Below are 27,495 nucleotides of genomic sequence, written 5' to 3' on the forward strand. Positions count from 1 at the left end.
TGCTCCAAAAACTTTCAACTTCTCCAAAACATTGTCATTCTTTGCAATTGGTTGAAAATGCAGCATCTGATACCTGACTACTACTTACAATAAAACTAGAAGCCTCTGATCAATATAGGACACAGAGGTACTTAAAAAGAAATCTGATTCATTTACTTTAACCTGGAACCTGAATGTTCAATATATGTAGGCACATTCTTATTCATTTCTCTTTCTGTATTATGATACCTCATTCTTATCATTTGTAAGCGAGGTCTTGAAATACAAATAATCATGTATCAAAATTTACTTAGCATAAATCTATTACTACAGCCAAGAGCATACATTATTCTTGCAAAAGCTTGCAGGAAATCAAAAACTAAAAGACAGTATTCTACATTTTAATACAGATTTTCATACTTTTAATAAATATTGCACGCAAATTGCATAATTGTCAATAACAAGAAGAAACAACATATATTGGATTTAACAACAGATCCTACAAAAACTGTGTCTCAGAGACCTAACTGAATACAGTGTTTAGATGCATTATAAGTTTCCCGTTCATTCAATTCTTCATTTAAATATGTAGAGAAAAATTGCTTTCCTTTCCTTGGATTTCTTAAAAATGGATACTTAATGTACATGTATACACATGTAGGTGCATACCTGTGTATATAGCAAAATATTGAATGGATTTCTTATAGTAAATATATTATTTAAATAATAATGAAAACATGACATTGTATATATGCCCCACTTTGTAAAATAAGAGTTGAACATAAGTAACAACTAACAAAAATGTAATCAAGTCAACCGAACAGAAATATGAGATCAACAGAATAATATAGCACAACCTCATCATCTAGAACACAACTATACCTATAGATCCAATTCCAAATTGTTTCCATTTAGTTTACTTAAAATACATGTTTATGTACTACAAAAAAAAAAAGGAATGCTCACATTAGGAATGGATTTCAAATAAATAAACAATACATTACACAACTCATTATGCTTGTCTTTGTCAATAACATCCAATATTATATGTAATACTCAAGAAACTATATTAAAAACCAAATTTCTGTGGAATATATAGACAAAAGTATACCTGCACATCACAAAGTTTACTTAAGTTTATTTCAATGCAATGTATTTTGCTACCAACATAAAAAAAATCCCTACATTGCCCTGACTTATTAGGAGCTTTTCTTCACAGCTATTACTAGTATTCTCCTTAAATATTTCACTATGAAACAGTCAGACACTCCCAAGACAGTTTTTGAATTTAATAATGTATTAAGAAGCTAGTTCTTAAGAATCAGGTTAAAAACACACTGAAAAGTCAATCAATTATAATCATTGATTGTTGTTGCTTTTATAGGGAAGCTAGCATTTAGTTAAATAGACACCGTTCAAAAAGGTAAGGGAGAAATATGCATGTACATTTATAATTGTGCTGAACATTGATGATGGAATAATTTTAAGTGTTACAGATTCTCATTTACTATTCAGAGCAGGAAATCAATAGCAAAAGTATCAAAACTATTTTAAAAATTATTCATGAGAGTTTTTACATCAATGGCAGTGCTTCTCAAAATAAACAAAACCGAAGTACACAACTCAAAATACATGTAGTACAAAATACTTAACTTTTGGTAGGGCTTGTAAAACTATGATGAATACACTACATATCAATATATTCAATAGCAAATGAACTGCCATTTTCCACTAATACGAAAGTAAAATTACTTTGAGTAATGCAATTCTTAATTTTGTTTATATTTTGATAAAGAAAAACAATTGGCTAACAAATGTACAACTTTTTTCCTTCTTAGGCAATGTTACATTAATTCTGAAAAATTCAAGAGTTAAAACCTTAAATACCCTAGGAAAAAATATGTAAATTTAACTGCACTATGGCAAACCAGACACCCCTAGAATCAAAACAGTGTGCGAGTATAAGCACAACCTTTGCATGAGATTGTGTAATGTATCAATAGACTTAAAAACAAGTTTCTAGTGATGCAAAAGTGTGATTTACAAGTTCATCTGAATTGTTTCAAATGAAGTCATTTCAGTTCTTTAAATCATAAATGTTAATGATATCTTGTAATGGAATATACTTCTGTAATGCATTACTGTAAACGTACTTTTTTAGAGGTAATCACATTTTAGCGCCTTTCATGCTGCTTTTTACATGTATATTATCTGCTTATTCAAGTATACACTAATATATAATTAAAACATATATACTCACAAAAACTTGGCCCCAAATACCCTACTTTAACATTATGCAAATCAGTCCATGAGGAAGATTGTGCTAATTTTGAGTGCATTAAATTATGTATGATTATACAGGTAACTCCCGATTCCTCGAAGTCCGCGGGACCGAGGAAAAACTTCGAGTGTTTTGTCTTTTAATCAATTACTACGTTTCACTGACACTGCGTCTCTAAATTATCGTAAGACAGTCGATGATAATTATTTTAATAGCATATAGACAAAATATGGATAATTATAAATCAATTATCACCTTGCAGCATAAGTGTCACCTAAATAAACATCCCGTTCCTCGAGACCCACGTCTTCTGCCTTGGGCCATTAAAATGTCCAGGTAAAGGTGCTAATTATATAACCTTGTATACACATAGCCACTTCGAGGTATCGAGAGTAAATTCTAATAGAATATGCATAGCGGGACTGCATTCTGACTTCGAGGGATCAAGGGTTTCGAGAGATCAAGAATTAGAGAAATCAAGAGTAAATTTGCTTAGTTATATAGGGGAAAAATTCGGGACTGGAGACTCACTTCGAGCAATCAAGAACTTCGAGAGATCGAAGTTCGAGCCATCAAGAGTTACCTGTAGTATACTCTGAGGTACATTGTTAAAATGAAGATAATATTCTTCAGAAAAATCAGTCTTGCCATACATCAAATTAATTTACACAATCGAAATATGTAAAACTATAGACCATATTGCATTAATTTTTTTATCTCATTCTTCACAGTAAAATATAGGGGCAAGGGTTCAACTAATGTCCCTTCTATGATGTTTACGAGATTCTCTACAAAAGCTAAGATGTGCTAAATATAAGAAGAAAAGCAGCAGTAAAATATTGGGAGTTAAGCAATGTAGTACAACATATTATGTACCAAATCTTCTACCCTGGCATCACAATTATCTATTCTATCTTCCACATTTTTTTGTTGTTTGAACAGTAAAGAAATGCAAGTATATGCTAAAAAATGATAATTTTCACTACAACCTAAATTTCAATGATTTAATTCACCTAATTGCATATTTTTTTTCCAAATGAACTGCTTAATAATAGTTATTTCAAGTTCATATATTAGCCTAAATTCTTTTAGGATTGGATTTGGCATCTACCCTATAGTTACACACAATGTGTTGAACAGGTCTGAATTTCTACAAAACTATTTTCTGTATTGAACACGACTAGCCTTTATATTTCTAAATCTCTTCAAATTTAAGCAACAATATTGACAAGTTTTCATTATGAAAACTGACTGATTCAAAAAAGATCACATATTTCTGAATTGTCTCCTGTTTCAATCCGACTCATCCCCGCTAGCCTGGCTGCCCGTTCCACTACTGGCCCCACCCATAGAACTTCCCCCACCCCCCAGGAATCGTGATGTCTTGCTGTTGTTCTCTGATTGTGTGACAGACTGTGTGGCCTCTTCCACCTTAAACAAAATAAAATTACATTTATGTTATTTTTCATAGTGATTTCTAATTATTTATTGCTAGTAATTGGCTGTTTATATACGTTTTTCTCTCTATATAAATGCTAAACTTAGTTTTTAAGTTATTTTTGTGATAAAGCGACAACCTGAAGTCTGCTACAGATGGTTTGATAGGTTTTGGCATTTAATATGTTCTCAGGAACTCCCTGGAGCTCAAAATCAGAAAAACATTTCTGAAACAAAAACATATTGGCATTGAAAAATTCAAATACATGTATCATTCATTACCATTTCTACATGTTTTGCACACATAACGTTTGTTTGACATCACACACTTTGTGAATCATTGATCTAAAATTCAAGCCCGACATACTAATTTCAGCTTCTTTTATAATTCAGGTAGTTACTGTAAATCACGTTTCATGAACTACCTACATTTGTAAGTGATTTTATTAGATTCCCATTATGTAGAACACCTGGAAGTACCTTTAATTAATGCAGAGGACAAACAATTCGTACAATATGACCCCTGAATTAGGCTTTTTTGATGAAAAAATAAGATTTTGCACACTTACCCAATTGATGGTCATGACACATGTAAACTGATACTTATTACTGAGAGCTTACCCTATTCATGGTCATGAAACAGGTTATCTGACAATTTTACCCTATTAAAAGCATGACATGTTAACTGATATGGGTGGAGACTCAAGTCATGACACATGTTAACTGATATGGGTGGAGACTCAAGTCATGACACGTTAACTGAAAAACTTACCTTATTGATAGTCATGACACATGTTAACTGGTATGGGTGGAGACTCAAGTCATGACACGTTAACTGACAAACTTACCCTATTGATAGTCATGACACATGTCAACTGACAAACTTACCCTATTGATAGTCATGACATGTTAACTGACAAATTTACCCTATTGATAGTCATGACACATGTTAACTGACAAAGTCACTCTACTGATAGTCATGACACATGTTAACTGATAGCCTACCCTATTGATAGTCATGACAAATGTTAACTGAAAAACTTACCCTATTGATAGTCATGACAAATGTTAACTGACAAACTTACCCTATTAATAGTCATGACACATGTTAACTGACAAACTTACTCTATTAATAGTCATGACACATGTTAACTGACAAACTTACCCTACTGATAGTCATGATACGTTAACTGATAAACTCACGCTAAAGATAGTCATGACTCAGGTTAACTGATACTTACCCTATTGATAGTCATGACACATGTTAACTGATATGGGTGGAGACTCAAGTCCAGTCTGTCTGATAACCAATCACATATCATCTTCATTTGACCTGAGTACCATTGCTAAAACAAAATAACAATTCATAAAATTTTTTTTCCCCCTTAAACTTGTAAATATTCATCATATCAATTAACAAATTACAAAACAATGCCATATACAAGAACTTTGACATATACTAAATTTGTATAATGGTTGTACAGAATAAGACAAACCACTGCATTTTGATACACATTTACCTCAAATATAGAGAGAGTAAATAACTCATCAGCTATCTTCTGTCTAAGTATGTCCAGGTTACCTCTCATAAAGTCCACATATGCCTTGCCAAGCTCATTCACAGGTTTCTATATAAATATTTATATCATTTAGAATCACATGTATGGGAAAGCGGGGAAAGGGAAAATATCAAGGAGTAATATTCCATGAATGAATTACATAAATAAAAAATTTTCTTGTTTAAAATCTTTTTTTTTACCATCAAATAATTATTTTCATAATATGATGAAAGTAAACTGTTCGATTATGTTTAAAAAGTTGGCATTATTCAGTATACATGTGCAAATACATACAGTGTTGATGATATATATAGTGCATTAAAGAAAATCATATAAGATATTATTGATTTATTTTAAAATAATTATTTCTGAATTTTAGGGAAGAAAATCAAAAAAATAATCTATTCAATCTTGTTCTCCTAGAGCAACATACAGGAAGTTCAATTTCAAGTATGGATATATTCCTGGAAGTTGGCTATGACCATGTTTTACTTTAATTAGTCAGTAATATCCTGTGTAATATCCTATCCTCTGTTGCTGGGTGAATACTACTTACTGTTAATGATAAGATGGATGAAAAGAAGGTTCCCTCATCATATCTGGCAAGTTTACTTAACACAGACTCTAGTACTGACAGCAACTGGAATATATACAATGTTTACTTAACACAGACTCTAGTACTGACAGCAACTGGAATATACACAACGAAAAAAAACTGAAAGTCCATATTTCTGTAATTAGGTGAAATTCTCCTGTTAGGAAGCAAAATGAGATTCTAATTAGATGTATCACGATACAGATACAATAAATTAATTTTAAATGGTACCCTCATACTGGCTGTTGTCTGTATTCTAGTGTAAATCTTTCTGAGAAATACCAATGGAAAGTGTAATAATCAATAGATTCTCTTAATTTTTTTATCAAATTCATGATTTTTCATGTATGACTATATAAAGCAATGAAGATTTAAATACATGTATTCACTTCATTGAGACTCCATACCTTTTCTATCAAACATTTGACCATCTGAACTTGTATCCTGTCCAGGAAATCTTCAATTTTAGTGTGATACTGATGCTAAAATTAAAAAATAAAAATTGAAAATTGTAAAGTATTTCATATTTTAATATAAAGCATTCTAATGTCGACATAATTTTAATTTTACTTTGAATTCATTTTTTACCTATAGTTCATTTACTTAACTTTAATTCAACATATGTCTTATTAAAATACCTTATACTAAAATTCTTATTAAAATAGTTTATAATATTTCTAAAATATTTTACTTTAAAATTTAATTTTTTTTCCTGAGAGATGAATATTGTTTTATAGTGATGTTTTTCTTTGTCAAGAATATAAAGTTACTTTACAACAAAAATACAAGTAGATAGAGAGGAAAGCTGAGGCCTAGACTAACTGCAGAGAACATGACCTCTCGGGAGAATTCAGATAGATGTAAATGTCATGACAGTTATTTTTTTGTTCAGACACATCACTGAATTAGTAAACACAGATAAAAGGTTAAATTTTGATACTTCACACACGAAAATTACTTGGCATTTGTTAAATGTTGCATTCGAGATGAATGTCGTTAGCTGTCATACATTTTCATGGAAATTTCTTTATAGATAATTAAAGAAGATGAATATGGTCTTTAAAGAGGTTAGGCATGACATATCTATAATGAATAGTTCACTCCTTCACTGAGGCTACATAATATTTATTAAACAGTACACAGACAATCAAGCAGTCTAGATTAGCTAAAGTACTGTACAATTATACAAATACAAAAAGATAAAGAGAAAAGAAAAAAAACACAATACCACAATACCAAATTCTCTCTAAGTTTCTGAAAGAAATCAAAAGGAACAAAACATGTCATTAATATGTGAAAATTGAAATAAAGATCTAAGGAAAAAAAAAACTCAAATAAGAGTACCATCAATAGTATAAAATATGCCTGTCATCAGGTCCACAACATCAATGTCCAATTTTTTTTTTCAATAAAAAAATCTATTGTGTCATTCAACTCTACTAATCATAATCAGTGCAAAAATGATTATTATAATATATAGAAATTAATTCCTGAAGAATGCCATGATTATGTGCCTGTGTGAGGAGTCTTATATGTTCATATCCTCAAGACCTTAACAAGAATGGCAGGCGTTTCTTAAATAACCTATCTGCTTTTTATCTTTAAAAGATATAGACCAATTAATGAGAACCTCAGTTTTGCATCGAAAATTAAAAACTTCTTTAAAATATATTTACGTTGTTTTGAATCATTTCAGCAGGTTTTCAACAATAACCAAAAAAATAGCCTATTAGGTCTTAACATTATCCATAGTATAAAAAAAATTGACCAAAAATTTCCCCCACTTAATTCAATAAAATTAAGTTCCACTGCATGATGTCACTGACATTCTGCAAACCAAATATTACTTTCTAGAATTTAATTCAAAATTTGTCTTCTTGAAATCCGCTGTGATTATTAATATTTGCCACTGAGGAAACAATGTGAAGATGAAAATATTGCATTGAATTCATTTGAAGAGGTGAAAGCTAGGAGTTCATCTTGAAGAATGTGATTTAAAAAACTGCACTTCAAAAACTATTACATGTATAAACAAAGCACAACAACTCATATTTATAAACAAAAATCTACATTAATTTGATAAAAACGTAATGAATACTACTAGTAGACATTCAGATATAACTCATGCTTTATTTATACTACAAGTTAACAAGAGTTACATTTTATACTTACCATATTTTCCCCGCTGTCAAGAGCACACAAATGCAGAGCCTATACTTAAAAGAACAAGGAAACATTTTTTTTTATTCATATTATTTAAAATTTTTGAGAATTATTATATCAATACAAGACACATAATGCTAGCCATAAAAATTTCCTAAGTATTCACAAGTCACTGACTTTTGATTTATCTTCAACAACTGCAAGGCCAACAATAAAAAAATGTTTTGTTTGATGTACTCTGACAGACCCATCAAAATTACCTCTATTCGATCATGTTTTTTTTTTTTTTTTTTTTTCAGTACTTTAATGTTTACTTCTTTATTTTTTTTCTGGGAAAATACAGATCGTTCAACTTAAATGCTTTTAAACTTTAGGTTCCATATGTCTTTTTTCTTTTTTTTTTTTTTTTACAAACACCTAAACTATGTTGATGAAATTTAGGTAAGAATAATGGAGGAATATATGTGTTTATCTGTGATTTTCATAATATTTATCGTGTTAGATAATTCCAAAAAACAAATAACATACCTAACTACCTAACTCATTCAAAAATATGGGTTGTGGTACAGCAAACAAAAAAAAAAAAATTTAATGATGGCCCAAGTAAACTTTAACATTTCACTCCTGCAGACTCTTTTATTAAGCATGCCCTATATGTTTATAGTACCTAGATTTAAACACAGTTTGTCACCTAATATCTCCAGACAAACAATATTCGCACCAAACACCTGATAATTGCACCCACCCTTGTTTTACAGTCAATAATGACATTCATCATAACAGCCATTTCAGGATATAGTAAATAATCTGTTCCTTTTCCTCCTTTCCTTAGCCATGCCTCAAAGGACTTCAGGGTTCTGTAAAAAAATCAGTTTTACTATTGTTAAACATGTAATATAATTTATGTAATATTGTAAATAAAAACTTTCATCTTCAGATTTATATAATTCAACGGTATGCCACCAAAGGGGTTCACAAACAAAGTAATATCTTCCTTGATACAATCAAATTTCATTATTTCAAAATTGATGGGGCCTAGAAAAAAATTTGCAATTTTTGAAGATAAAAACAATAAGGTATACATAAAGAATAACTCAGTATGACAATATCCATGGTATCTGAGTTATCAATGTTCAAGATACTGAAGTTCTACTGCATATGGATATATGTCTATAATGTTCACATTTCATAACCATAATTATCATTACAGCACTTTCCAATTTCAACTACTGTTTACCAACAGTAAACTCATCAAAAATATTTTAATTGCAAAATGAAAACAAGTGCTTTGTCAATTTCTATCAAATCTAATTTTAAGTTGCATATTTTTTCCCAAAATAATTCTGAATTAGGCAAAAAAAAAAAATCAATCTATAATTTCCCAGGCACAACCACAATTTTGGCCAATACAAAAACGAAATGTTTCCCCACAATCTCCTCACCGCTTTGCTGCAGCCTCAATCATGTCAGCAGCCATAAGCTTCAAACGATGATCCAGGTGATCGGCAAACATTTCATCTGGCCAGTGGAGCTCTCGAATGAAACTCTGGAGGGCATCCAGCTTCCACAGCATATCTTCAGATGTAGCACAACCATTCCTACAAAATATATTCTCTAACTGATTATATTTGCTAAAGTATTTAAAACAAGGGCACTGCAAAGTGGAACATTTCCTCAAAAAAGAGCAAATCGATCCGATATAAATTACTGCTTGCGTAACTTCCATTACACACCAATAACCCCTCACACACATACCAACAAATGTGTTACTATATCTCCTCCAACTCCATTACAAGGGGATAATAATTTGTCCCTAGTGATAGATTTTCTTTATAAAAAAATCTGCAAGGAAATTTGGCATTTACCTTTCAAAAAGTTTACATGTTTTAGTATTTAGTACATTCTTCCCTAAAAAATCCTCCTTACCCTTGAGGCTCCCAGCGTTCTCGCTCGAACCCTTTATGAATGGACTGGGCAATAGAAGACTCCATTAGATCCACATATCTCACAACCTGGGGCGCAAACGCCATACGCAGATGCTGGTGGAACTTTCCGCCTGAGAGGTTTTCTGTCAGTGGCAAATAATAATGCATAGGTGTGATAGTTTACATAAATTTCCTTCATTTGGAATGACTATAAATCTTAAGATGCTTTTGCATGTAGTTTTGTTATGTCAAATGACTGCATCTGATGCACACATTGAAATCTCACAAATAATTGTGTTTAGTAGGGTGTGATTTTTTATATTCTATTTTTTCAAACCCAAGGAAGAAACCACACAATAATGTATCTTAATGTAGTCTACTTGTGTGCCAAATTATACTGAAATCAGACTAAAACAATAGGAGAAGTAGTGTTTTGAAAAAAATTCACAGAAATTTCTATTTTTAGTATCCATGGCAATGCCATTCATTGAAATCAAAAATGATAATCAGAATTATATATGCTAGTGTAGTCTACTTATGTGCCAAGTTATATTGAAATCAAAGCAAAACTGCAGGAGGAGTAGCACTTTGAAAGAATTTCACAGAAAAAACAGGGTACAGTTTCAATACAAATCTTGCCCTGTGTTTTCTTAAAAATGAAAGTGATGTAAAAAATTAAAACTCGTGCTTTCTGAATCATTGAAATTCCATGCAGAAAGATCATAAAAAAATATTTTTCTCACATGACCTTCTAAATGCTAACTGTGACGTCGTAAACTCTTGCATTTTCCCGTATTTTCTTAAAAAGATGCAGAAGACACCAATTTTCAATGGAATTTTCTTTTGAGATAATATTGTCCACAAGCATCGCCCACAAAGATTTTGAGATATGTGATTTTTCAAAGAATTTATCATATCCGAAAATTAAGGTGGGCGACGGCTGTGGACACTATTTCCTTAAGGAAAATAACCCTTGAAATGGATCATTTTGAGGCTTTATCTGTTTAAAATAGAGAAATGCATCAAATTAATGATGACATATTTCCAGAATGGTACTCCTTCATGCCATATTCTTTCCTGACTTATCACTGCCATGTACTCAACTAATATTTAAGCCAGTTTCAAAACTTTTTGAAAACATTAATTTTTTAGGGCCCAATAAAGCTAAAACCGTACCTTCTTCTTTCTACTTATAGTAACCATGGCAAAAGTGAAATCAAAAACTAATGCACAGAATTATGTATCTTAGTATAGTCTACTTGTGTGCCAAGTTATACTGAAATTAGTCCAAAACTGTAGCAGGGGTAGCATTTTGAAAAATTGTTCACAGACGGACAGACTGAAGATGGACACCTTACTATCGCATAAGCTCTTCTGGTCTCTGACCTGTAGAGCTAAAAAACAGACTGATAAAGCCACAAATTGCATATTAATTGAAGTCCACATATTTTTCCGAAGGAAATCATTATGCCTTGTGGACTTAAACTTGACCTGGCCTAAGCAGAGCCTACCATCATTTCTGAGGTAATCGTTTAGAAGCTGGAACAGTGGAAAGCTATCCCATGTGTCTGGGGGCTGCATTTCTAGTGTAGAATCCATGTCAACAGCAAACAGCGACCAGAAAATCTCGGCATGCTCTACCAGTAAGTCACTGAACCATGCAAATGCCTGAAAAAATAAAATCCAAGTCGTCTGAAGAAGTTAAATTTAAAAAAAAATCAACACACCTCAAGAAGTGGAAGCCATTAAGATTTGAAAAAGTGATTGATGAAGTTAATATGTGATGAATATTTTTTGTCAGACTTTTAGGAATGAAATTATCCCCAGGTGTTTTTTTTTTTAGTAAAATGTTAGTAATTAATATTTAGCCCAGCAAAAAAATTCAGCATTGCAAAGACATACAGGGGCTATCAGATGATGAAGAAAATACATGAAAACTTTTCAAAATTATTAAATGTAATAAAATATTCCCAAAAGAATTCTCTGAAATTTTAGAAACCTTTACCCTATAACTACAGTAGAAAATGTTAAATGCAAAGCAGTAAAAAAAGAAATCTTATAAGGAAAATTCATGATTAATATTTAAAAACAATCAAAAGAATATTTTTTTGAAAAAAAATAAGGAAAAAAATGTAAAGCAAAATATCTTATAATTCATCGTATACATTGCATAACATAACAGCTTTATCTTTTATAATGATGTTTCTCTAATTCATCTTGTGCATTAAAGCTGAACACGACTTATAAATAGGCATATGCCATATTAGTTTTCCTATCTCCTATATCAGCACTGTGGTATATTTATAAACCCTTCGCATTCCTTACACCTGATTGCTTTTACCTTGTTGGTGCTGTGCGTACTGTATATCTAACATTGTCCTCTTTGTTTATGTTTTATTTCATTGAACATCCATTTATGTTTATTTCATTTTGTGCAATTGATAATGAATATATTTGGTAACTTTTTTCCTGACGTGGCAGAGGCATACAGAAGTCATTTTTGTTGTGCCGAAGTATATCACAGCAGACAATGAAGGAGACATCTTTTCAGGTGAAGTACATGAAGCGAAATACATTAATTACACTCTGAACAAACTGAGGCTTATATAAGGGCTGGAAAGGACAGTCTTGAGATGACTAACAGGGTGGCCAAAGATAACTCTCTCCCATAAACAAATCATGTTCAGCTTTAAAGCCAGTATCAATAGGTTTTATTTTATACATGTATATAAAAAATTGTTAATTATTTTAGTTCCTTAATTTTTTCCCTAGCACAAATTTTCATAGCAAAAATTCTCAAAGATTATAAAAACTAAAATTTTGTAGGAAATAAAATTGTAAGATCATTAGAATAGTTTGGATTTTCTCATTATCTAATATAAAAGATCTGAGAATTTATAAGCTAAAACTTAGGGAAAAAATGCTCATATGAAATCACTGAGATAAAAAAAGAGAATTCTGAGAAAAGTTCATTTTCATGCACTTTTACTTCCTAATCCCATTGCATAAAAAAAGTAAAGATAAAATGCAAATAAACAATCATTTTCAACAGTAAAATCAGAAGAAAAAAAATCATGACAGGTTTGAAACACCATACCCCAGCATTTGCACCTTTATCTGGCATAGGTCTGGGATGTGTCTCTAAAAGCAGAGACACCTGGTAAAGTAATGGATAGACAGACAGACAGACCATGAACAATTTGTCACTGATTTTCAACCACAAGGCATGAAACATTTTCAGAAAATCATCTTCTAGCAGAACAAATATAAAACAATCAAAATCAATATTTTTCATCAAACTCCTAGGTTTCCCAGCAAACATAAAAAATTCAGCGTCAGTATCAAAACTCTCACTTGGTTTATATTGTTTGCTTTATTCTTCTACAAGAAAAGAGATTCAAATGTTATAAAATTACTGTGAGTTTTAGAAATAATCCATTTACAACTTTTTGTCTGTGGGTATGCACCCCTATCAGTAGATGATAAAATGATGAAAATGTATACTAGTACATAAGATTACAAGAAAAATTGAATGTGACAGTGAAATTAAAATAATTAAATCAACATTGCACACAGTGCACTGCTACTACGGAGATGTGTTAGCTTACAATTTAATCAAATAAATTAAGTAAATGAACTATGTGAAAGACAAGTCCACATGCTATAAAATTTTCTGTTTTGCATTTCTGAAATGCTTTAATTGCCCAACTGAAATAACTATTTCTATGCACAGAGAGACTTTAAATTTAAGTGTTTCAATGAATCCTGGTATTATCAAACTAAAGCACAACTTGATAACTATATATACACATAAAAACATATCTTGTACACTGTACTTAAAAAAAAAATGAATATTAAATGTACGGTGCTAAAAAACACAAACAAATCCAGACTCACCGTCACAAAGGCCTAACAATAGAGGGAGAAAGCACAAAGAATGATGTTAGTAACATGCACATGTCAGAAAAAAATAAAGGTCAGCAAATCACATATTATCACACAAAACAATCAGTTACTGCAAAGGGGACTTCATTTCACGAGTAAAAAATTTTACTGTAATCATAAAAGCTCATAAAAGTTCAACAGTCATGTATATTGAAATGATAGGCATATGTAGAAAAATTCTTTACGAGAAATTTTTTTTATGCCAATTGCTTTTTATGATATATAGATAAGTTTGGATGCCATATTATATCCTAGCTTGTAAATATTCCCCCTTTGCAGCATAACACACCGTTAATCAACAGTCACAAACTCACATGGTACAAAAGTCAATAGATACATTCATAGACATTCTAGTTTATTGAGAATACTAGTGATAGGACATCCATTGGAAATGATGATTGGTCATTGGTTGGTGCATCACTGATGTGATTTCATTGATAACTCATTCATTCATGACTTGATCTAGTATTTTGATGTAAAATTGTTTTTAGCATTGCTTTACCTATCTAAGGTACCTGAAGCACTCTCCCATTAAGTAGTATAAAATTATGCTACTTATTTGCAATGTCATGGAACTCTGTGTCCACCAAAAAAGTTCCACTTAAATTATTGACTAACTTTGAGCAAACAAACACCAAATATTACACCAAGTAAAGAAACCCACTATATAGGTATATAATTGTCACTTATTCTGAATTCTCTGGTTTGTCACAGATGTTTGTTTTATTCAGTGTATAATTTTGCACAACAGTGAATTTTATTTGAAGAAAATATTTATCTGTTACAGTAGTTAAATATACATTGTTAAGCATTAAAATATGTTAAATGCCACAAATTTCAAAATGTACAATTGGTATCAATCATAAAAATAAACAGCTTTTTTACACCTCTAATCGATAAAAATCATTTTGAAAATGATAATCTTTTTAAAGTTCTGTTTCAATTTTTTTTAAATATCCTACTAGTATGATTAAACAGCAATGGATATTTAAATTAAACATCTCAGAAACTGAATAAATGCTAAGTGCAGAGTGCCAATGCAAGAATTGAATTTAAATTTAGAAAGATTTTCTAATTGTGAATATTAATCAGTGTTAGTAATGTAAGTGAGTAGAAAACTAGTAAATTAAACATCTCCCTTTTTAAGAAACACTTTTCTGAATTGAAATAAATCCTTACTTTTCACTACAAGAGAGTCATTGCTGGTTAAAATAAACACAAAAATCACAACTCACAAACACAAGAAAATTTCTACTACAGTCAAACCTCATTATCTCAAACTCGATGGGACCAAGAATAAACTTTGAGATATCTAAGGATTCAGGATATTGAGGGTAAAGAAAACGTTGTTGGGACTTTCAACTCACTTTGACATATACATGGTATTCGAGATATTGAATTTGAGATAGCGAAGTTCTACTGCATAACATAAAACATACATCAATATGCATCTTATATTAATCCTTTCTTTTTTTTCATTTCCTTTTTTTTTTTTAATTCTCATTTTTTTTCCTTTCTATACAATAAAGCAGTATATCAATATCAAACAAAAACATCCAGTTATCCTAAACTGGTGTTCCTAGCAACCAATACAATACACACCTGGTTGTCATGGTGATTAATACTAACCTCAGCGTGATGTTCCTCGTTTTGTTGTAGGACCTCAATACACAGCTCGGCCAGGTGAATGACATCATCCAGACGTTTCTTTGGGGATACCTCCTCATTATACGAATCTACAAGAAAATCATTTCTTAACATCTCCTTTGCATGAAAATGATATCTGAAGATTGAATGGGGGAAAAAAGTCTTATTTTCAGATTTTTTTAAAATCAGAATTCAAAATTCTTGATCGTGTATATGCATCTTGAACGGAAAGTAAATTTGTTGTGATATTACATCAATACAACGTATACAGTGTTCCATGAAATCAATCTTTATAAAAGAGTAACTTTAATACTCAAATTTGTATTAAGATGGAGTAGTAATACATGTAACTTCTTTTACATGAGGGCAAAGATTAGCTTGAAAAATTTTATACTCTATGGGCCAATTTATAAAATCTTTCATTTCACAACTACATGGAAAAGGCAGAAATCAATAACATAGAATAATTTATAAAAATTATTTTGGAAAATTCATAAATAAAATTCACAAACTTACAACATTGCAAATTGATGGAACTAAACCTTTTGATCCACAATGAAAATGCTATTAAACAATTATTAAGTGCCAAAACTGCAAGCAACAAGTTTACTGGTAAAGAAGAAAAAAATAAGAGGGGGGGGGGGGGAGGACTTTAGCTTAAGGAGTACAGTAATTGTTACCCATCCACAGTCACAAAAAATCAAAAGGTTATACAATAGATTGAAAAAAAGAGGGCTCAGGGTCTCTAATACCAAACCTACCAGTAGATCCTGACCCTGCAGAAACAAATTGGGTCAAACTCACAGATATATCTTGCAAAATACACATCTTACTGTATAGAAATGATGCCCTCAGATCATAAAACATTTCTACTAAATTCCTCAACCACATTGGTGCTTCTTCAGTTTCAATCCAACAATCCAATTACTGTTAAAACAGTTTAGCTCATCCAAGAAGTTTAATTTATGTAAAGCATCTATGTACATGTTGTTTACATTCAGGTAATTCAGTCATATGAGACAGAAACACTAATCGAAACCCTTACAATAAGTACATCAAATATTTAAAATTCCAAAAAAAAAAACAAGCTACTCAACATGCAATTAAATTTATACAGTCCTGTAGTTTTGGCAGTACATAAGCTTATAAAATTTTTAACTAACACTGTTAAACTGCCAGCTGGATATCTTATCGGGTATTGCATTCAGATTGTGTTTCTGCTGTTTTTTATATTCTGTCTGTGGATTTTTCATATTATCAAAAAACTCAAATCAACACTATTAGTGCACAAACAAATATCAGTGTGTAACAAAGCATGCAAGTCTGAAAAGCTAGCCAATTTTTTTTTAACACCAACTACCCCAGAGACAAAAAATTATATAAACAAAACGAAATTTAGGAAAATTGTTAAAATCAAGTTAAAGCAATTTCTTTCACCTTTCCTTCCTAAGCATAAAATATACATAAATACATTCATATAATTACAAAAAAATTACTGCAAAAAGGCAAAGCTTTACAAATAGAGAGAAAAATATTTCATCACAAATTCTGAAAAAAAATTTCCCATTTAAATTTAAAATCAGCCAATGAATTACAAGTTAGTTGTTACCTTCAATCTTGGCATACTCGGAGATTCGGGTGTAGTTAACGAGAGCAGCGTTTTCCAGACATTTCTTAATGACATTTCTGACTTCCTCTGGTGGTACAGGGGTCACTATATCTTTCATTAGAACCTGAAATGTTATTTTTACAATACTTCTGTGAATTGGGTCACAATAAATCTTAATACTAACATACATGATCTTCCTGAAAAAATAAATTATAGAATTATTCTACTGCTTTCAGATTAATTAATAATTACTTTAAGTATGCAATATAAAAGCTACTAAACTAATTAATTCAAAAAAAATTTCATTCTCATCTTAAAATAAAGTATTGAAATTGAACTTCTAAACATAAACAAATTATCTGTATATCAAACTCAAAATATATAAATCTAAGAAATCAGTTTGAATCTTTTTATATCTTTCATATAATTTTTATAACCATTATATGGTTGGGTTTTTTTTACCCTCTCAAGGAGTGACAGTGTGGCCTTTAATGCCCCCTCTGGTCTTCCAAAAGGAAAACAGTACCTGTGTAAGTAGATCAAAAGATATATCAGGTGTAATGCCAATATGGCTTATACCTAATCAGTCAAATGAAAAGACTCAACAAACACAACAATTATGTCAAGAAGGAAATGACATTTTACAATGTAAACTAAAATTGGTCTTTATTCAAATTATTAATGTGACTGGTTAAATCTGTTCATAGCTAAATTAGAATTTTAGTATATTACCTAAAGTGTGTAATCTGGTTTTCAAGTAGAATCCTAAGTCTTTCCTTGATTTCATCAAACTGTAGTTTTTCCCTCAACAAAACAGTACCAATACCATCAGGCCTGCAAAAGATCAAGATTTCTTAAGATATAAATAAAAGTTATTGAAACATATCCAGTCAGGTTTTTTTTTTTTCTTTGACCAACACCACACTGACTAGATCTATCACAGAAAGAAAAGAACTGAGTACTAAATAACTCCAAATCATTGCAATTAGGCCTGGATATGAAAAAAATGTAGAACAACATTTCATAATGGTATATATTTGCCACAGTCACTATAAGCTTAGATTTTTCTTGTTTTAAATGTTAATAAAGTCTCCTTTTTATTTCCCTATATAAATGTAGAATACTCTCCTCTTTTTAACGTTTATTCTGATTCTTTCATTTTTAGCTCACCTCGACGAAGTCGAGATGAGCTTATGCTATACCCCCGGCGTCGGCGTCGGCGTCGGTGTCGGCGTCGGCGTTAGCGTCGGCGTCCCAGGTTAAAGTTTTAGGAGCAAGTCCCATTCCCATGTAACTATAAGCCCTACCTGGACCAAACTTGCATGGATGATGCATCTAGGGATGGACACTACCACACTTGCTTCGGATGCTGGATCTGACCTAGATTTTCCGGATGAGTGACCAGGTTAAAGTTTTAGGAGCAGGTCCATTCCCAAGTAACTATAAGCCCTACCTGGACCAAACTTGCATGGATGATGCATCTAGGGATGGACACAACCACACTTGCTTCGGATGCTGGATCTGACCTAGATTTTCCCGATGAGTGACCAGGTTAAAGTTTTAGGAGCAGGTCCTTTCCCAAGTAACTATAAGCCCTACCTGGACCAAACTTGCATGGATGATGCATCTAGGGATGGACACTACCACACTTGCTTCGGATGCTGGATATGATGTAGATTTTCCGGATGAGTGACCAGGTTAAAGTTTTAGGAGCAAGTCCATTCCCAAGTAACTATAAGCCCTACCTGGACCAAACTTGCATGGATGATGCATCTAGGGATGGACACAACCACACTTGCTTCGGATGCTGGATCTGACCTAGATTTTCCAGATGAGTGACCAGGTTAAAGTTTTAGGAGCAGGTCCATTCCCAAGTAACTGTAAGCCCTACCTGGACCAAACTTGCATGGATGATGCATCTAGGGATGGACACTACCACACTTGCTTCGGATGCTGGATCTGACCTAGATTTTCCGGATGAGTGACCAGGTTAAAGTTTTAGGAGCAGGTCCATTCCAAAGTAACTCTAAGCCCTACCTGGACCAAACTTGCATGGATGATGCATCCAGGGATGGACACTACCACACTTGCTTCAGATGCTGGATCTGACCTAGATTTTCCACATGTGAGACCAGGTTTAGATTTAGGAGTAGTCTCGTTCCCAAGTAACTATAAGCCCTACCTGGACCAAACTTTCATGGATGATGCATCTAGGGATGTACACTAACCAACCTGCTTCGAATGCTGGATCTGACCTAGATTTTCCACATGAGTGAATTTTAGCCATATTTTAACCAAATTAGCATGGATGATGTATCTAGGGATGGATACTTCCAGACTTGCCTTGGATTCTGAATCTGACGTACATTTTCCAGATGAGTGACCAGGGTAATTTTTTGGAGTAGCTTTATTATATTATGGCCTGTTATGATAAAACTTGCATAGATGGTGCATCTAAGAATGAAAACTTCCAGACTTGCTTTAGATGTTGGAACTGACCAAAATTTTCTTGATTACTAAACAGGTCAAAAGTTTTTTGAGCAGATCTATAATTAAACCAAACTTGCATGGATATTGATCTTGGGATGTACCCTAACTAGAAAAAAAATATGATGTGAAATTTGCCTTACATGTAGATAACATTCGTCGAGGTGAGCTTCGTAATCTTTGATTACCTATGTTTATATTTACAAATACATCAATGTTCAATATTTCAACAGTTTTTAGACTTTAAAATCTTCCTGTTTAACTTTTCCATTGCCAATAAAATTGGTTACTTATCAGCATTTCTGCTGTCTATAGAATATTGTCTACATTTTACATTATAGCTGCTTACAAAATTGTATCCCATGTCAAATTTTTGTTGCCTACAAAATGATATACCTTTTAACATCTTTGCTACAATCAATATTCTCAATGCTTGCTGACTAAATTGCTTCCTTTTTAACATTTCACTGCTTACAAAATTGTCTCCTGCTGCCTTCAAAATTGTCTCCCTTAAATTTCTACATTTCTGCTGCCTACAAAAATGTCTCCCTTTTGGTATTTCAGCTGCTTCCTATCATAAGTTGTCTCCCTTTTAACACTTCCACTGCCTATAAAAATGTCTCCCTTTCAACGTTTTCATTGTTCTTAACATAATATTGTTTTTTAATAATTGCAACTGCCTACAAAGTTTTCTCCCTTTACAAACCATTTCTTTTTTAAATTTTCACTGCCTAGGAAACTGTTTACATTCCTATTTGTCATGCATTTCTTGTTATATTTAGTTATTGGTCAATACAAATTTAAGCATATTTTATTTTAATATCATAACATGGAACATGCTTAAAATGTTATAATTATAATGAACATACCATATGATATGTCATGAATCTATTTCATGCAGCAGCTATGCACCCACATGCATTCAAATACTAGCAAAACAACTACCAGTATTTAAAACCCATCTTTGCTCTCCATGCTTGGTTACAATGTATCAATTAAGACAGAATATTAATTTCGGTCAGACATAAAGTTTCGAGTATATAATTTTTAAGTTTCAAAGACTAAAATCTTTCTATTTTCATCTTAAATCTAATCCCTCCAAGCCCTAAACTAGAAAACTGACCAAATCATTCAAGGACATGTAGCATGTCTTTATCAATAGTCTTGACCTTTTGACCTCAATGAGAGAGCCCAAAATAGATACATGTGTCTAACTTTGAACAACCCTTTACCTGTTTAGTGAATTAGAAGAACTAAGTTATCCTATCAATGCAAATAAATATCAATAATCTTGATCTTGTTAAGTTAACTATGACAATGATTCATCCAAGTTCCTCTAGGGGCTTCCCAGTTCATCCTCTAACCAATCAGTGATGGAGTTGCTGAATTCAAGAGAACTCAAGTCAATGCTTCACACAAATGTACTGTCAGATATAATTATATTAATAATCTTGACCTTTTAACCTTGACTTTGACTAACATGACCAAAACTCTGTAAATTTTTTTTTTACCATCCTCTATGTATGTTAGAGTAATGAATATATTCAATAAGGATTAAATTATTGTGTCAAAGTATGGATGGATGGAGTGTCGGGCAGATGAACAAAATGGTGATAACTGTAAGGTACTGTAGATTCCTTATTTTACGCGAGTATTTAATATCGCGAAATGGCCTTTAAACGTCAAATCGCAAGAACAATAATTCGCGAATGGACGGTTGATCAACTGATTTTACATGGATTTCAGCACCATAAAAATAAAAGCGAGTGATTTTATTTCGTGAGAGATGCGCAAAATTATGTGATAATTAATTCCTCCTGTATATTTAGGAATCTACAGTATTGGCATCAGTGATGGTAAGACCTAATATAAACTTATAAAGAGATCAATAATAGTCAATAGCAAAACAAACCATTTACATCCCCTTTGAGAGAAATGAGGAACGACTCGTGTACTTTAACCACTGAAGCCATAATACTGTTATGGATGGAAACAAACACAATTAATTTGTTCAGATTTAGCACTTAGAAGTAACACTATAAATGGTTTATATTGTTAAAGGACTACTACCAGAAATGGAGAGCAAATTCCCCAAGCAAGTAACGTAGATAATTTGTGGGATCTTACCTCTTTCCCCGCTTTAGTTTAATTTTGACCTCAAAACTAAAGCACACAACAAGTAAAAACATCTATAGCTAATTAATAAAAACATTTAAGCTAATCAATGAAACACACACAGCTACAGAAAACATAAAGCTAAAATCTGCAAATAAACTAAAGCACAACAGAAAAGGTATTTGTCAACAATATATTATTCCTTTTGTTGGATTTTATCATGAACTGTTTAAACATTATGTAGGTAAAGGGGGAGAGAACACTTGCAAACATGTTAGAGTATATGCATGCTGGCACTGTTACCAAATACGTTGAGGTCACAAAATACTGAGTTCACAAAATGATACCCCACCCCCATATGATTGTAATGAAAAAGTGCATTTCTTGGCAGGATGTAAATGAAATTCAATAAAAGCTCTGTTGAATTTCATTAAGGTGTTTAAGAGGAGTTGCCTTAAGGAGGCTGGGGGGTCAACAAATTAACCACAAATTAACCACCAGATTTAACTTATTTTTTTAGATATGATATCTTGAGCTGTCAACTATCATTTGGCAAAGAAAAATTTCAAAAATTTTAGTTTTAAAATTTGATCATTTTCTATATCTTCATATGGAGCTCTTCTTCTAAAGGAGATCAATATAGTCTAATAATGGCCACAACCCCCCAGCCTCTTTAACAAAATGGGTACCCCCTTTATCTAGTATGATGGCAAAGTTCATGTTCTGCTATGAAAAATCCCAAATATCTGTCTGATCAAAATGTAAATAGGAGGTGCACAATGGCACTATGTAATAAAGCTTTTGTGAAAGTCTCATTAAATTTTATTCAGTGATATAGAAGAAGTTGCAGATAAGAAATGGGTACCCCCAATTTTAAATAAAGAATGGTGAAGTCCATGTTTTGCTATTGGAAACCCCAAATGTCTGTCCAATCAAAATATAAATAGGAGGTGCCGATGGCACTATGTAATGAAGATTCTGTGAAAGTCTCATTTTAAAATTCATTCAATGGTGTAAGAGGAGTTGTGTATAAGGGATGGCTATCCCTAAGTGTAACAGATGTATGGATGAAAGGACATACACTCCCATCACTATATACCCTCCACTTTTCCAGGGAGGGTATAAAAAATAGAGGCATTTATTATTCTCTGAAAAATCTCAATGAGTTTTTAAAAAATCCTTAACATAGAAACAGAGGTTTTCTCGGTTGGTTTTTCTTTTAAAGGGGAGGGGGGTTGAGAGTGGGGGTGGGGTCTTATCAAAATTTTGACCTTGTGTCAATTTTAACCGTAAATTTCACACGACACCACACAATTGTTTGAGAAATTGAATTCACTGTGAGCAATAATTCTTTAGAGTGAGCATATATACACAGACTTTCAAAGAAATGCCTTCTATAAGAGTAATCCCACCACTAGTGAGGGATTCTGGGAAAACTTTTGATTGGCTCTCCTTACCTGTTTCCATGTACATGTGAAGCACAGAAAGCAAAGCTGTAGTGAATAAGAGTGGGGTCAATCATGATGCCAGACTCGGCCCGTTCTAACAGGTCATTCAGGTAACACAGGTGTCGGTGACAGCCTCTCACTCCATACCTGGCACAGTACTCATCCAACACAAACACCTGTCCAGGACTGAACCAGCCCTGAAAACAAATAGTAAACCCTGTAAACAATCCCAAAAATAATAGTCATCTAACACAAACACATGGCCAGGAATAAAAAAGACCTGTAAACAAACAGTTTACAGTGTGTGAAGAATCCTGTAAACAGTCTAAAGAGCAGTACTCATTGATGACAAAATAGGACCAAGACTAAGCAATCCCTGTAAACAAACATGAGTCTGTAAACTGCAAAACCCTGACAACACTCATGAAGTCTGATTCAGGACAAACAATTGACAATTAGTTGTCAATAAGATGATGACGTCTCAAAGGGCCCTGCTTTAAGTAAAGTAACAGACATTTGGGTGAAAAGACCTTGTAAAGGACTGTATTTGGAATTCGACCTTGACATTTGTCTTACACCTTTACCCATGTGCAGTATGAGCCAGATGGGGTCAAGGGGTGAGAAAATTTGCCAGGGACAAAGATTTTACACAGAAATATGCTATGAACTTGACCTCTGACCTAAAAACTTCAAGGTCACTGCACACCCTTAACCTAGTTGAAGTATGAGCCAGATAGGGCCAATGGGAGAGTCAGGGATTTCAACAGAAATCTTCTTTGACCTTGACCTCTGGCCTGGATACTTGATTCAAAATAGATGCACATCCATAAACTACAAACATTCTAAGGCTGAAGTATGAGCAAGACTGGGCCAAGGGGACAGAAAATATGGTACAAACAAGGATTTTACACAAGAGATGTTTTCCGACCTTGACCTTTAAGAACATTAAGAACATTGGATCAAGGTCACTACACACCCTTTACCAGCAACACTCTAATGACTAAACTTTAAGCCATAAATGGCCAAGAAAGAGAAAATATATTCTGGACAAGTGATATTAGACTGACAGATGGATGGACAGACATGAATAGCTGGACAGACTGATCATCATGCTGCATCCACAGAGCAGTACTCTAATGAGTTAACCAACCTTGTAACAAAGACTGAAATACTGTAAACAATCACCAAACCTACATTTTACTATCCCTTGAACAAACATTAAAACATTTCTCATCCATTAAAAACACTGATTCACAATTAAATCAACCTGTAAACTAACAGAACCGATATGCTATCACTTATTGAATTTTTTTTCTTTTAGAGTAACAATTTTCTTGTAATTATCATGTTTCCTTCGTATCTTAAACATCAATCATTTTTTAAACAGAACATTTGATATTTGGGTTTCATACTGAAACTCACCTAGTGAACAATATTACATACAAAGACTTTTTTTCTCATAGAAGAACCACAAAAAATGTCTACCAAGGTATCATTAACTTGTGTTATATTCATTATTTACCAGACATGTGTAAGCATCATTGAGTCGATAGTCCAGTGTCAGAGTTTGAAGCATGGCAAACAGATCATGGTGGTCAAACATAACAGGATTGGCCTGAACAAACTCATCTAGACCATGCTTTCTAGCTCTGTCAGCATCTACAATGGAGATTTAAAAAATTACTCCAACCACACTTTGAATTGTATTTAAGTTGAGCAAATATATGTACTGGTAGATTCTTCCATGGTTTCTTCTATATATCTTTTGTGTAATTCTGAGGTACATGTAACTTGGAATTTTACTGAAATCTTAAGCTTAAGATGAGTATTAGGCTGTGATATTGTGAAGATACATTCAGGTGAGCTGTTCACATGACTTAGACAAAATAAAAATATTGCAATCCCTTTAAAAATTCTTCTTCCAAGTTTTCTTATATCAAATATACCGTAAAACTTGTCTAATCTGGACACCAGTGTTTCCATTGGAATTGGCAAGATTAGACAACATTCCAGGTTAGACATTTTTAATTGAAGTTAAACGTCATAATAGATGGGATTTCAGAATACAAAACATCCGAATTAGACAAGTTTTACTGTATAATCTTATTTCCCCTATCACAAAAGTTAACTTACCTCCCTGCATCCGAGAGATCTGAGTGTTGGATATTTTATTAGTCTGTACAACAGGGGGCACTGGTTTATGTGTTTGCCCCGTTGCTCTATAAATAGCCTGTACCCAAAGTGTCCTTTCATTTTCATCGTCTGTGGCAAATGTCACATTGTCTCCTTCCTTGACACAGTTGAAGAAATATTTCCCTCCTAAGCCCTCAGCTTCTGTTCCACAAAAACAAATAATGCATAATTGTCATAAAATTGTAATAAAATTGATCTTTAAATTTGAAAGAACCATCCCACTATCCACAACAATCAAAGTGAGATGATGGAAATGGATAGGCCATATTCTCTGAAGAGACACCAGATGAAAACGAAAATTGCTTTAACATGGGCTCCAGAGGAAAAAAAAACAAGGAAGACTCTCTGAAGGCGCACATAGATATCAAACATCAAACACAGTCCTGTATGTATTTGTTTTGCAATAGTCATCATACTGACATTGTTGTTGTTAAGCATAGTTTCTGCACTTTTATCATTCATTTGACTTTGACACTGACTCAAAATTGTCTCATCTCATAATCAATTTCTATACTTTTCACTGTGTCTCCAAATTATCATAAAACTGTTGATGTTAAATTATTTTAAGAGTAGACAGGCAACAATATGATTAATTATATTTGTATATCAATGAATTATCACCTTGCAGTACAAGTGTCACCTGAATAAACACTCCGTTCCTTGGTCCCGCATCTAATGCCTAAGGCCATTTAAATGTTCAGGTAAAGGTGTTAATTATGTGACACTTGCATACATGTAGCCACTTCGAGGTATCGAGGGTAAATTACAATAGATTATGCATGGTAGCGGACTGCATTTTGACTTTGAGGAATCAAGGGTTTCAAGATTGAGAGTTCGAGGGATTGAGTAAATTTGCTTTGTTATATAGTGAAAAAAATCGGGACCAAAGACTCCCTTTGAGCGATCTAGAATTTCAAGAGATCGAAGTTTGAGCCATCAAGAGTTACCCCTTTAAAATGTTACCTACAGTTACCAAGGTTACAGGGAAAGCGTAGGGAATCCCAAATATGTTTTGTTAAATCCATTTGTCTTTACAACCAGATCATTATCATTCTGTACTTTGTAGTGTTTCATGACAAAAATATGACTTCACTGAATGCAGGTTTCCCCTGTTTACATGCATTATTGCTATAAACAAGTTTTACTGCATTTATAGATTATATATAAGAGACTAACCTGGAATTTGTTCACAGTAATCCACTGTAAATCCGTCAAGCTGCATCATCTCTGTGGGATCTGGTTTTTTCTCTCTGTAGCTACACATGGCAAATGTGTACTGGGACACCTGAATTTTAGATTTATTACTGTAATAGCTTAATAGTGACAAATTTCAGAAAATAAAAATTAAAGTTTATCATATGGTGAAGCAATCAAGTTGTATTTTTGCATCACAAAACATAGGTTTCTGCATCCACTTTCACTCCTAAAGGGGTTACAGATTCAAAACCTGTTGCTTTTAACAAATAGATAAAGGATGCTATCTGTAACTTAAATACATGCATTAACATGTAATAAAACTCAGAAGTTCTACTGCCTTTGACAGAATATTTTTCATATTTTACACAGAAATCAAATAAAAGTTTTTGAGTTGTAATTGACTAATAGTACCTATTAATGCTTTTTCCTAAGAATCTTTATGATGGGTAAGATTTTCCATTTAAAAAAAACCAACCTGCACCAAAACGAAGTATCTTTTCTTGTATTTCTTCCATACTTTCTTTCCAATTCCATATAAATATCTGTGAAATAAATGAAAGTAGTGTTTAAAGAACTTGTGTTGTCTGTGGATAATAAATATTAATATCAGAAATAATAAATGACATTTTAAAATTAATTCAACACAAGTTATCATTTTTTTTCAAATCATGATCTTTTAGACTTAAATAATATTGTTGACAATCTCCTCTTTTATGATGAAAACCCTTGATCCTAGCAATATTTGCCTGTCTCATGCACATAAGCACATTAAATACAGGATTACTGTGCCTTAACTACAATGCTTCATGTTAAGCAAATAATCATATTAGTTACTAATATAACTGCGCCTTACCCACAATGCTTCATGTTCTGTGGTTTGTCCATCCTGACTGCTATCTTGATTTTAAGGTCATC

The 27,495-nt window shown here is 32.5% G+C and overlaps 1 protein-coding gene across 5 annotated transcripts in view; it reads right to left on the minus strand.

Annotated features, from left to right (window-relative positions):
- Positions 1–271: 271 nt before the first annotated feature.
- The window catches only part of LOC133187483 (calcium-dependent secretion activator 1-like), a 45,725-nt gene continuing 18,501 nt past the window's right edge, over positions 272–27,495 (minus strand). Inside the window, exons 7-29 of one of the 5 annotated variants that reach the window (XM_061322877.1) lie at positions 27,434–27,495; positions 27,056–27,122; positions 26,560–26,668; positions 25,324–25,524; positions 24,713–24,849; positions 23,200–23,387; positions 21,755–21,790; positions 17,873–17,974; positions 17,603–17,666; positions 17,141–17,264; positions 15,514–15,620; positions 11,451–11,607; positions 9,941–10,082; positions 9,457–9,612; positions 8,760–8,871; positions 8,024–8,062; positions 7,088–7,105; positions 6,259–6,333; positions 5,813–5,896; positions 5,218–5,325; positions 4,939–5,043; positions 3,838–3,924; positions 272–3,691 (exon numbers count right to left, since the gene is read on the minus strand). The exon at positions 27,434–27,495 is cut by the window's right edge and continues 75 nt beyond it. In XM_061322877.1, coding sequence (XP_061178861.1) covers positions 3,554–3,691; positions 3,838–3,924; positions 4,939–5,043; positions 5,218–5,325; positions 5,813–5,896; positions 6,259–6,333; positions 7,088–7,105; positions 8,024–8,062; positions 8,760–8,871; positions 9,457–9,612; positions 9,941–10,082; positions 11,451–11,607; positions 15,514–15,620; positions 17,141–17,264; positions 17,603–17,666; positions 17,873–17,974; positions 21,755–21,790; positions 23,200–23,387; positions 24,713–24,849; positions 25,324–25,524; positions 26,560–26,668; positions 27,056–27,122; positions 27,434–27,495 — 2,418 coding nt within the window. In that variant the 3' untranslated portion in view covers positions 272–3,553. Of the gene's footprint in view, positions 3,692–3,837; positions 3,925–4,938; positions 5,044–5,217; positions 5,326–5,812; positions 5,897–6,258; positions 6,334–7,079; positions 7,106–8,023; positions 8,063–8,759; positions 8,872–9,456; positions 9,613–9,940; positions 10,083–11,450; positions 11,608–15,513; positions 15,621–17,140; positions 17,265–17,602; positions 17,667–17,872; positions 17,975–21,754; positions 21,791–23,199; positions 23,388–24,712; positions 24,850–25,323; positions 25,525–26,559; positions 26,669–27,055; positions 27,123–27,433 lie in introns of those variants that run through there. The other 4 variants (XM_061322879.1, XM_061322878.1, XM_061322880.1 and 1 more) reach the window with 4 other exon arrangements.

This window comes from Saccostrea echinata, unplaced genomic scaffold (assembly GCF_033153115.1).
Source record: "Saccostrea echinata isolate AGI-Se365-2 ecotype Australia unplaced genomic scaffold, CSIRO_AGI_Sech_v1 ptg000015l, whole genome shotgun sequence".
NCBI lineage: Eukaryota > Metazoa > Mollusca > Bivalvia > Ostreida > Ostreidae > Saccostrea > Saccostrea echinata.